Source organism: Geotrypetes seraphini, chromosome 2 (genome assembly GCF_902459505.1).
Source record: "Geotrypetes seraphini chromosome 2, aGeoSer1.1, whole genome shotgun sequence".
Lineage (NCBI taxonomy): Eukaryota > Metazoa > Chordata > Amphibia > Gymnophiona > Dermophiidae > Geotrypetes > Geotrypetes seraphini.
This window is the reverse complement of record NC_047085.1, coordinates 150681430-150694072: the sequence shown is the minus strand read 5'-3', so window position 1 is coordinate 150694072 and position 12643 is coordinate 150681430. Positions and strand designations below refer to the sequence as shown.

The window sequence follows — 12643 nt, the reverse complement described above, 5'->3', positions numbered from 1 at the left end:
AATGTCCAAAGCAGCAAAAGAAACCATGGAGCTTCCCAACCAAAAAGGAATATTTGCTTAGATAGTAATCAAACCAAGTACATCTAGGTTTTTAAAGACAAACTGGATAAAGCTGATTAATTACCTGAACAAATTTGAGTCATGCAGTTGCAGATACAAACAGGAATGGAAGAGCTTGGCCTATCCTCATGTTATTGCTGAGTAAGATTCAAGAAATCTGACGGGTTAATATTCAAACACTGTGATTAGTGATTTTTTTTTTTTTTTAATGCCAGCTGGGGCACAAAATTTGACATAATGACAGCGATCATTGAGAATAAAATGTCACAATTACAATCTACCCTCCAAAGGATGAAGAGAATTTTGACAGCACAAACTGTCCACATCAATGTCACAGAACATCACATAACTATGCACGAGATAGCAATTAGACATCTCCAGTAATCAAATAGCAGAATTTTTTAGAAAACTCAAAGTGAAGCTCAAAGAACAAGTTGAGGATCAAGAAAATAGAAGTCACAGGAACAATATGAGGCTTGTGGGATTAAGTGAATGCATCTCAGACCAAAACCTGACTGTGATCTGTGAGTCAGAGATTCCTAGAAGTTTGGGCCTGGAGGAATGATGGAATACGTTTCTGGTAGAATGGGTGCAATGAATAGGCTGCAGCCCCCAGAGAATGGTAGGCCCTGTGCAGTTATTGCAGCTTCACTGACAAAATGTGCATAGAGAGCAACTAAGCATTTGATATTTGTGGCCACACAATTCTCCTGTTTGAAGACTTCTTGGCCCAGGTGGTGGCATGTTGCTAGACTGGGGTGCCATATTGCATACAGTTGGTGAACTACAGCATTCGATATCGAGCAAGAGTGAAAGTATTTCATAATGGATTGGTACGACAGTGTGGCACAGAAGGAGTGTGTGCACTCATTGGGTGAAGAGCCTTTGGGGTGTGCCTGGGTAGCTGAGCGCTGAGATTGTAGAAATCTGTTGCCTAGGCCTGATTGCTATGTCTTGAACGGAAAAGAATGGATCTTGACCTTAATGGATATAACATTGACTATTTGTTGATCTCCAGTGAGCTTTATAGAACTTGAATGTTTTTTTTTTTCTTTCTAGACAGTTGTGTTTGTATGGCATTCCATCATTATTGACTTAGTTGGACCGACTTTCTGCTCTGTTGGATGGACTGTGAACTTCAGAGCAGATGTTCCCGTCATGGCACTTGACGACTAGGGTTGTATACGTAGTATAGCAGCTGCGGAGCCAATGTTATAACCCGGTGTGGCTGTGGATTTGACTTACTGAAAGGATACTGGTATGTCTGCTATGCTACAGCTTGACTGGAACATTCTTTTTTCTAGGGATGTTTGTTGATATGATCTCATGCCAAGCATTTTTTGGGGGAGGGGAGTCATAGTGGGGTTCTTTTGTGATTGGTGCTGGGGCTGTTATGGGGTATTAGGAAAGGAAAGGGAGAGACAAATGTGGGAGGATGAGAGAGGTATGGTTAGATTGCAGGGGTGTGTGAGTATGCATGGTGGTTTGAATGTTTTGTGTTAAATGTACAAAGGAGAGCTTATTATTGGTCAATTGTTTTTGGGCTTATGGTCTTCGGTGAGGATTGGTTTCTTCTGAAACAAACATGGAGGATGTGCTTGGTGAGTGGACAATGCAAGAATACTTTATGGAGAAGGAGAGTGGGAGTAGGCTGAGACCCCATTCTCAGTTGCGTTCAGGGGAATTTCTCTAAATATTGATAGCATTCACTCTCCAATTAAGCATAAAAAGGTGTTCAATTATCTGAAGTGGTGGAGGGAAGATGTCTTGCTGCAAGAGACACATCTGTGGGAGGATGAACATTTAAAGTTGTGCAGAGATTGAGTAGTAGAATTATTGCATCAACATTTAACCTTTTCCTATTGTAATAAATTTTACGTTACGCTGGTTCCAATCGTAATTATTTTAGCAAAGTTTTGTATTATTCACCATTATCATTTACGGCTATTGTAAACATAATATAAATAAGATATAAGTCTGTAAATTCAAATATTTTGTGTTCCTGGCTCTTTATTAGTCCATACAGACTGTTTATCCACTCGTCATCCGGGACACACGATAGGAAAAGGTTAATAACCATCAAAGGGTGATGAAGATATTAATTAGGAAGCGTTTAGACTAGAGTCCTCATAAGATCATTCAAGACCTGCAGGGCTGGACAGTCATAGCAGAAAGGACACTATTGGTGAGTGGTGTGGGGCAATAAGGGGAATATCAACAAATTATTGGAGGGGACTTTAACATAACCATGAATCCTTAGAGAGACCGAAAACCCCAAAAGTCTCCTGGGGCTGGACATATGGGTAAGAAGGTGAACTTCTTATTGCAACACTTTCATCTGGTGGTAGCATGTTACACTTTATGAAACTGGACTATACTTATTATTCTCATGCACATAAAGTCTTCAGAAGGTGTGTGGGGGGAGGACAGAAATTGTGAAATCTTGTTCCTAATGTGCTCCCTTATTTTGTAATTCGGGAAAACCCAGCTTAACTAGGAGTGGGGAAACTCGGTTTAACTTATGGGAGCAATGAGGAAGTAGGATACATGTGTCAAGCTCAAGGGCCGTGGGCCGAATCTGGCCCGCCTGGCTTTTTTATGTGGCCCGCAGTACAATGTGCGTTTTCATTGCCGCCCCTGGTGTTATCTTCTGGCCGGCTCCCTCCTCCTCCCAGTGTACACAAAGCCACGCAGCCTGAACATCTCTCTGACATCAGAACATCAGAGGGAATGCTTCCGGATGAGGCGCGGGACGTGCAAGGAGCCACTGTGTTTTGAAAAGGAGGACATGTCCGGGGGAAATCTAGATGTATGGTAAGCCTAATGGCCTTGGGGCCCCTAAATGGAGGTGTCCAGCTATAGAACTGCCCCCTTTATGAATATTCAGTACTGCTATCCACAGAAGCAATGACATTCAATGTATGTATACAGTGAGGAGTTCCACCACTGAATAGATAGTTGACAATATTCAGCTGATTTCTGTATAACTATTTGGATAAATTAAGGACATACATCTCTCCTTTCAGGCCTCTCTCTTTCCATGGTCTTCCTCCTCAGTAGCTTCCTTACACTCTTGTCAAACATCAGCTGCTTCTTGTTGTTGGTCATGGCTGCTTCATTCATTTTTCTCACTTGGGAAATCAGGAAAGAAGGGACCTGTAATGAAGGAAAAATAAACAGAGGGTGAATTGCTGAAAGAATAATCAAAATATATGAGCAAACATGAGATCTTTTTACAGTTGGGTAAATATCTCTACATAAGAACATAAGAATAGCCGTACTGGGTCAGACTAATAGTCCATCTAGCCCAGTATCCCATCTTCATGGTGGCCAATCCAAGTCACAAGTACCTGGCAAAAATCCAAATAATAGCAATACTTCATGCTACCCATCCCAGGACAAACAGTGGTTTCTCCCATATCTGTCTCAATAGCAGACTATGGACTTTTCTCCAGCAACCTGTCCAAACCTCTTTTATAACCTGTTACATTAGCTGTTCTTAACATATCCCCTGGCAAGGCATTCCAGAGCTTAAGTCCTATAGATTTTAAAATAATTTCCCTGTAACTTCATTGAGTGTCCCCTACTCTTTGCAATTTTTGACAGAGTGAAAAATCAATCCACTTGAACTCGTTCTATACCACTCAGGATTTTGTGGACTTCAATCATATCTCCCCTCATCCATCTCTTTTCCATGCTGAAGATTCCTAATCTGTTTAGTCTTTCCGCATACACAGAGGAATTCCATCCCCTTTATCATCTTGGTTGCTCTTCTTTGAACCTTTTCTAGTTTTGCTATATCTTTTATGAGATAAGATAACCAGAATTGAATGCAGTACTCAAGATGAGGTTGCATCATGGAGCGATACAAAGGCATTATAACATTCTTAGTCTTGTTTACCATCCCTTTCCTAATAATTCCTAGCATCTTGTTTGCTTTTTTTTGGCTGTCACCGCATATTGAGAAGAAGGCTTCAGCATATTGTCTACAATGACACCTAGATCTTTTTCATGGATGCTGACCCCCAAAGTGGACCCTAGCATCTGGTAACTATGATTTAGGTTATTCTTCCTAATGTGCATCACTTTGCATTGGCCACGTTAAATTTCATCTGCCATTTGGATGCACAGTCTTCCAATTTTCTAAGGTTTGCCTGTAATTTTTCAAATCTTGCATGCATTTTAACAACTTTGAACAGTTTAGTGTCATTTGCAAACTTAATCACCTCATTCGTTGTTCCAATTTCCAGATCATATATAAAAGAGTTAAATAGCACCGGTCCTAATACAGAACCCTGTGGCACTCCACTCTTTGCCCTCCTGCATTCCTCCTGCATTCCTGCAGAACCATGGCCAGTGGCACCTAGTGATGCTGAAGTCTAGCACCGCTGCTAAACACACTCACTTCTGGGCTTTGACGTCACTAGGTGCCGCTAGGCGCCATGGACCCAGGCACTGACTGCAGAGGGCACCTAGTGGCGCCTAATTTTTTTTTAATGAGTTGTTAATTTCTCTTTAATGGTGTGACCAATTATTGTGCCACTTAAAAACGATTATAACACTTAAATTAGGTGCTGGCCGGCACAATCTAGGCAACTGCCGGCGCCTAACTTTCAGCATCTTTTTTGAACATCTAGCCCTAATTGTTTTAGCAGTGGTGTGTTTATTCAAAAGACCAAACTATGGGGTCCTATTATTAAGGCGCGCTAACTGATTTAGCACGCGCTAAATGCTAAGGCATCCATTATATTCTATGGGCACCTTAGCATTTAACGCGCACTAAATCAGTTAGCGCACCTTACTAAAAGAACCCTTATATGTAGTTACCTTAGCCTGTAGCTGAAAGCAATTCATATAGACTGCAGATTGGAATAAACTTGCTCCTGGCAATAGTTATCAGAGGTAACATGGGAGTTCAATCACAAACAGGCTTTTTTGGTAGAGGCCCAAGAGAGCTTCTATTGTGCCCTGGATTAATGCACTTTAGAAAAGCATTAAAGACATATGTTTTTCCTCTAGCATTTGAAGGAGTATAAACAGAGTCTAAACAGAACATTTGATATTTATTCTACAAGCTAGATTTACAGCATGTGAAGTTTTTGTTCCCCTTCTGATGTCTCCATTTGTGCACACATGACACACTGAATGGATTTTCATCTTTAAAGAAAATATCATATTAGACAAAGGAAAATTGAGTAAACACAGTACAGTTTTTAAATTATGACTTTATTTATTTAAGGAACAAAGGAGCCCTTTCATAATGCTGCGCTTAAAAGTGGCCTGTGCTATAAGGTGCTAAGGCCACTTTTAACATGGCTATAAAATGGTCGTACTGTAATTTCCATTTGGGTAATAATGGCCTAGCGCTAATTTTACCAATAGCTTGTGGCCATTAGTGAGTCAGCCCTTAACTACATCTATTGTGTAGGCAATTAGAGTTGGATTCTGTAACTGGCGTCTACCGATCATATGTCAATCACTCAGCAGCGCCGGTTACAGAATCGCTCCTAAATTCAGCCAAGATAGGTAGCTGAAATGTAGTGCATCAGGAGGTCACTTGACCCAGATGTTCCAGTTTCTCTTGATTTGCTGGGTGAGACTGTGCCGGTAGTGCAGGAGGTGAAATACTTGGGTGTTCTTATCGATTCGGGGCTTACATTTAAGGGGCAGGTAGTAATATGGAAAGTGTTCTTTCAACTTTGTCTGGTGAACGGACTTAGGCCCTATTTGTCAGCCCCCATATGTTTAAATTAGTTCTGCAAGCAACAGTTCTTTTGGTTCTTGATTACTGTCATTTTGTACTCCTGGGGGTACCGATGGTTGCACTATGCGCTCTCCAGGTAGCCCAAAATTGTTTAGGCTGGGGAGACGTGAGCACGTGACAGAATGCTATGTGAGCTTGTATTGGTTGAGGCTGATAGAATAGGATTCGTTTTAAGCTAATGCTAAACGTCTATATATACTTGCACAATCTGGCACTCAAACATCTCATTGAGAGCATTCTGCCACATGTTCCGCTATGTCTCCTTTGATCTGCAGAACAATTGCAGCTACAAATTCCATCTGTGAGGCAGATGAAACTGACAGTGTCTAGGGACAGTATATTCCATTGTATAGGGCCTAGGGAATGGAATAATCTTCTTGAGTATATTCAACGGCATCAGAATATACAGAGCTTTAAAAAACTGTTGAAGGGGAACCTTTTCTGCCAGATGAGATATAAGGTTTGAGACTGTGGTTTTTGCAGAATATATAAAAAAGGAAGAATTCCTTTTTTATATATTCTGCAAAAGCACATTTCCAGCCCGTGGTTTTAAAGGGCAGAAGAGGGCAGGAGAGTCGGTAAGGAAGTGAAGCAACTGGTTCTCAGCAGTCGCTTCACTTCGGATCGGCCAGCCCAATCGGTCAGTGTTCCTTGAGTTTAGTGAATTGCGTCCTTCCTACTATGCATGCCGTTTCCCCTCATTTGCATGCGTGGATCGGATCAGGTCGGAGGTTGATCAGTCAGGTGGTTAGTGAATCGGGTCGGATGAAAATCGGGTCGCAAAGTGGTCGGGACACGATCACTGTCCTTAGTGAATCTAGCCCAGGGGTCTCAAAGTCCCTCCTTGAAGGCCGCAATCCAGTTGGGTTTTCAGGATTTCCCCAATGAATATGCATGAGATCCATGTGCATGCACTGCTTTCAATGCATATTCATTGGGGAAATCCTGAAAACCTGACTGGATTGCGGCCCTCAAGGAGGGACTTTGAGATCCCTGATCTAGCCCATAGTCCCTTCATGTTTTCCATGCTCTGAAGCAGCAAAGCATCTTCATACCATCAGACTACCACCACCATGTTCGATTATTGCAATGATGTTCTCCCTGTGAAATGCTGCATTTGCTTTCCATTAGACAAAATCAGTGTCTTGATTTTAGGTGACCTACTTCTGTCTTACCACCAATTGGGATGCATGTTTAAAAAAAAAAAAAAAATCATCCGAGGCAGGCTGCCTATATTGTAGGCACCTCCGTGAGCCTAGGGAGGTACGTAGGGCCGCCTAAGCTAGTTTAAGCTAGGCGTGAGTGTGGTTTCACCAAGAAGTGGCCTTAGGAGAGCATAGGCAGTCCTAGGCTCCTCCCTAAGCCTTCGATAGGCACCTGAAATTTAGGGCTCCTTTTACTAAGCTGCATTAGGGCATTAGGGCGGAATAGCGTGTGCTGCAATGCCACACGCGCTAGACACTAACGCCAGCATTGAGCTGGCGTTAGTTCTAGCTGCATAGCACAGGGTTAGCGTGCGCTAATCTTCTGCGTGCGCTAAAAACACTAGCGCACCTTAGTAAAAGGAGCTCTTAGTGACTTATATTTGTTTTCATTTATTTATTTGTTTTAGCACAGATAAGTTTATTTAAAAGAAAATATTTAAAAGAAAAAGAAAAAATAAATATGTCAAAAAACAGCTTATTGCACAACAGCATTACATTTTTGTGGTATAAATACGAATGCTGCATATTTAGAGAAAAATCCCAAGTAGTATAAATTATTGTTATTTAATGACATTTGTTTATTGTTCTCCATTTTGAGTTCATTGCAGAATGGCAGCTAGACAAAAAAAAACAAGAACAACAAATAAACAAACACAAAACCAACGCATCATACACTTTAAGTTGTGCATGGTAGAGCTCTGCTATTCAAGAAATTTATCAAGACAAACTAATACTGCACGGATCATTTCTATCTTCTCCACATCCTATAACTTTCTAATTAAATTATCTATCTTTTAATGACCCTGAAAATGTCCAGATCTACTACTACTATTACTATTAATTATTTCTATAGTGCTACCAGACACAATCTCCCCTGAAATAATCTGCTCTACTTTGTAACGCTCCTGGAAATGTCCAGATAACCTCTTATGTAATCCGTCTAGAACCGCAGGGTAATGGCAGAGTAAACGTCACTAATGTAATGTAATGTAATATGGTTGGAAGGACTCACCGTCCACAGGATGTCCTGGTACCGTATTAGAAGCCGCACTATGTGCGCCGTGGAAACAGCTGCCTTCATCTCTGCCTGGTTTGCGCTCTTCCCTTTGCAGATGAACAGGTTCGGAGCGATTATCATAGACACGTTCCAAAGGCTCATCTTGTTCTTCTCTTCATTTGCAACTACCTTTTTTAGGAACTGTAGCAAGGCCTAGGGAAATTCAAAAACAATCACAGTCAACAGCTGTCACAGTTAGTGCTTTGCTAATGTAAGAGTCAATCTTTATAAATTATTTCAAAATCTAGAGACGAGATAAATGGACACTTTTCGCATTTGAGGCAGAATTTGTTTTGAAAATAATTCTGCTTTTTAAGAAAACATTTTTATGAGGATTATTTGCTAAGGTGCACTAAGATCTGCAGTTACTGTACAGTAATTGCCAAAATGAATGCTCCCAGAATTTTGGGGAGGGCTACCATGCTAATAATACAGATTGAAAAAGTTGCCATCATAAGTAAACTACACAACAGATATGTGTGATGCACTTCTTGAGATGGCCTTAAACTGCTGTTCGTTATCTACCGCATCAACACTTAACGCATGGTAACAGTCACAGTGTTAACTGCCAGGCTGTCCCCATTCATTCTCCACTCCCATTTTCATGCACGGTCTGTGTTTGTGTATGGCCGTTTGGTGGGGGATGGGCTGGGGAGGGCTTCAGTGGCTTGGAGGGTGTAGATGGGCTGGAGTAGGTTTTAACGGAGATTTCGGCAGTTGGAACCCAAGCACAGTACTGGGTAGAGCTTTGGATTCTTGTCCAGAAATAGCTAAGAAAAAAAATATTTAAATTTAAATTGAATAAGGTTGGGCAGACTGGATGGACCATTCGGGTCTTTATCTGCTGTTATCTACTATGTTACTATGAGCTGTTTAACTTAGGAATTACTGTATGGTGAACTAAGATACAAATCAAAATGAGGAGAACCCCCCCCCCAAAAAAAAAAAATCTACTGGAACTCATAAACACCTGTTTTCAAAATGTTTATCGGAGGATTATTCGGCCTTAGAGAAAATCAATCACTTAGTGGAGAAAAATTGCCTCATAAACAAACAACAGTATCTTACCGAAAGATAAGCAAGACTGTCTCTTCATATTGTTGACATTAAAAAAAAAAACCTCCACTGTTGTACAGACTGCTGCTTTCTCTAAATGCGAAAACAAAATCCCGACGAACTTATCTGGTGATGCCGGACTTCTCATTCATCTCCTTCATTCCTGGCTCCAATCATAGCAGCTTAAATTCACCAATAATTCCAATGTCACTCCATTTAATCCCAACATAGTGCCTTGTTTCGCCGGACCCCCCAGCTACGTCAGGAGAAATACTCAAAACCTTGGCGTACATTTGCATTTAGAGAAAGCAACAGTCTGTACAACAGTGGAGTATTTTATGCCGATGATATGAAGAGACAGTCTTGCTTACCTTTTGGTAATACAGTAAAACCTTGGATTGCAAGTACAGTAACTTGGTTTGAAAGTGTTTTGCAAGACAAGCAAAACATTTTATTAAATTTTAACTTGATATACAAGCAATGTCTTGCAATACTAGTACATACAGTATACACGCGTCACATCATCACAACTGATTCGATGGTTCTTCTCTCTCTGATGCTGCAGTACTGTAGTGACTGTTCTAAATGAGCGAGGTCTTGCAATACAAGTACATATAGTATTTTGTATTAAAGTTTTTGGGTTGTGGAATGAATCGTCTGAGTTTCCATTATTTCCTATGGGGAAATTCGCTTTGATATACGAGTGCTTTGGATTACAAGCATGCTTCTGGAACGAATTATGCTCGCAAATCAAAGTACCACTGTGTATTTATTTAGATTTATATCCCATCCTCCCCTAAGAGCTTAGAATGAGTTACATTCACAGTGCTAAATCTATTTTACGTGTATTGTAGCTAACCTCACTGTCTCAAATGAGCTCAAAATCTAACTAAAATGCCTTAGAGAAAACCATTAATTAGATAAAGATAAATAGAAAAGAGGAACGAAGGGAGAAGACCCCCAGGGAAACTTAAAACATTGTCAACAAGGAACCCAGAAGAAGAAGAATGAAGTAACTTAGGTAGAGTAGTAAATCTAACAAAATAAATATAAATACAATATCAAGCAGAAATTAAAAGAAACAAAAGTAAAGGAAGTAAAACAGAGAGGAGAAATTAAACAAACCAAAGAAAATGGAGTAAAATATGTTAAAAATTCCAGTCTGTTTATAGATCCAGGTTTCATTCTGGTCCAATCGCATCACATCCGCCTTGTCTTCACCATCTTCACCCACGGAAGGCAGAGCAAGGAAGGATCCAAGGTAGAACAGCGGGAAGGATAAACCCTCTTTTGTTTGCTAATGAAGCTTTTTTTCTCCACTATCATAATTTTGATGACTGAATTTCTCTAAGGCAGAAGAATCCCCCAATAAACATTTTGAGAACTGTTAAGACACCATATGACCTTTTTACAAAAGTGTGTTGAGCACTGAGGGCCAGATTCGATAAATGGTGCCTAGACTAGGCACCACTGGGTGTCCTAAATGCGGATGCAACACTTAACTAAATTATGTGCAGAACCCAAATTGATTTAATAAGCTTAATTTATGTGGTAATTGACCACACCACTGATCTTTTTTTATTTTTTTTTATTTAAAAGTCAATTAAAAGTTATGCATGGAGCTTATGAGTATTTTTATTTTATTCTGTTTAATTTTTGTTTAATTTTAGGTTCGTAAAGGAGCCCATAGTCCTCATTAAGTTGTAATAATGTATGTGTTATTGTTATTATTGTATTGTACGTATTGGAAGTGTATGTTTGAAAATAATAAAAATATTTATTTAAAAAAAAAAAAAAGTTGTGTATGGAATTCCGCACAATGCCTAGCAATGCATGAGTTGAGACACCCTTTAATGCCCCTAATTTGAGGTACCCTACAAAGTAGTCATGTTTGGGGCAGAAAATAGGTGTGGTAGACTTAGACATTGCTAGGTCTCACAGATAAGTGCTGGTAAATTAGACCAAGTAAAATCTGTACTAATATATTGGCGACTACCTCAAGGACTACTAGCAACACCTAAAGGGTCTTTTTACTAAGGTGCGGTAGCCAATTTAGAACGCGCTAAACGCTAACGCGTCCATTATATCCTATGGACGCGTTAGTGTTTAGCGCATGCTAAATCAGCTACCGCACTTTAGTAAAAAGACCCCTAAGTCTGCTTAGGCATCACTAGGTGTGATTCTATAAAGCAGTGCTTCTTAATTCGGTCCTGGAGTACCCCCTTGCCAGTCGGGTTTTCAGGATATCCGCAATGAATATGAATAAACTTGATTTGCATACACTGCCTCCATTATATGCAAATTTCTTTCATGCATAGTCATTGTGGATATCCTGAAAACCTGACTGGCAAGGGGGTACTCCAGGACCGAGTTGAGAAACACTGCTATAAAGGATGCCTAGTGGTTGATTGACAACTGTGTGGACTGACAATGAAAACTTAGGCGTGGTTAGATGCCATTTATAGAATCTGGCCCCTGGGGAGAATGATATAAATGGCACAAAATTTGACATAGGAAAAAACTGGCGCTACGTGTAATTCTATAAAAGGCATGCTTTTTTATAGGATGTCAGGTCAAAAGCGCGCCGGGACAAAGGCGCGCCCAGACAATTGAGCACAGCGCAGAGGGCGCGTGCCGCAGAAAACTACTGTTTTTAGGGCTCCGACGGGGGTGTGTGTGTGGGGGGAACCCCCCCCCACTTTACTTAATAGAGATTGCGCCGCATTGTGGGGGGTTTGGGGGGCTGTTTTTAGGGAAAAAGTTAAGTTTACAGTAAAATGTGGGGGGTTACAACCCCCCAAACCCCCCATAACGCCGGCGCGATCTCTATTAAGTAAACTGGGAGGGCTCCCCAACAAAACCCCCTGTCGGATCCCCTAAAAACTGTAATTTTCTTCGGCACGCGCCTCCGTCTTGCGCTCAGTTGTCGGCGTGCGCCTTTGTCTTTCGCGGGGTTGTCTATGAACCCTTTTATAGAATCATGCTTAGCACTGATTCCTGTACCTACATTTAGGTGGCAGACTTACACCTGTTAAAATCAATCTGGTATAAACGCCGGTGCCCACATTAGGCACACTAAGGCAGTATTCTGTAACTACACGCTCATCTTTTCAGAACATCCCTGTCACGCACATGGCCATACTCCCTTTTGAGTTACACTCTAGTAGAGTTAGGCACCATCTATATATATATAAAATCGGAGGTATGTATGTGTGTGTGTATGTGCCGCGATCACACAAAAACGGCTTGACCGATTTGAACGAAACTTGGTATGCAGATCCCTCACTACCTGGGATGATATGTTCTGGGGGTCTCGCGGCCCACCTGCACACGTGGGCGGAGCTACAAACAGAAAATCAGATTTCACCCATTCATGTCAATGGAAAAAATGTAAACAGCTGCCATTCTCACAGTAATTCAAAAACGGCTTGACCGATTTGGACGAAACTTGGTATGCAGATCCCTCACTACCTGGGGTGATATGTTCTGGGGGTCTCGCGG

At 41.0% G+C, this 12643-nt stretch overlaps 1 protein-coding gene across 5 annotated transcripts in view; it reads right to left on the bottom strand.

Moving 5' to 3' along the window:
- The window catches only part of ARHGAP28 (Rho GTPase activating protein 28), a 355870-nt gene that overhangs the window by 12462 nt on the left and 330765 nt on the right, over nucleotides 1-12643 (bottom strand). For all 5 annotated transcript variants that reach the window (XM_033934011.1, XM_033934012.1, XM_033934010.1 and 2 more), the window contains 2 exons: nucleotides 8042-8239; nucleotides 3073-3216 (listed from right to left, as the gene is read on the bottom strand). In XM_033934011.1, coding sequence (XP_033789902.1) covers nucleotides 3073-3216; nucleotides 8042-8239 — 342 coding nt within the window. The remainder of the gene's footprint in view (nucleotides 1-3072; nucleotides 3217-8041; nucleotides 8240-12643) is intronic.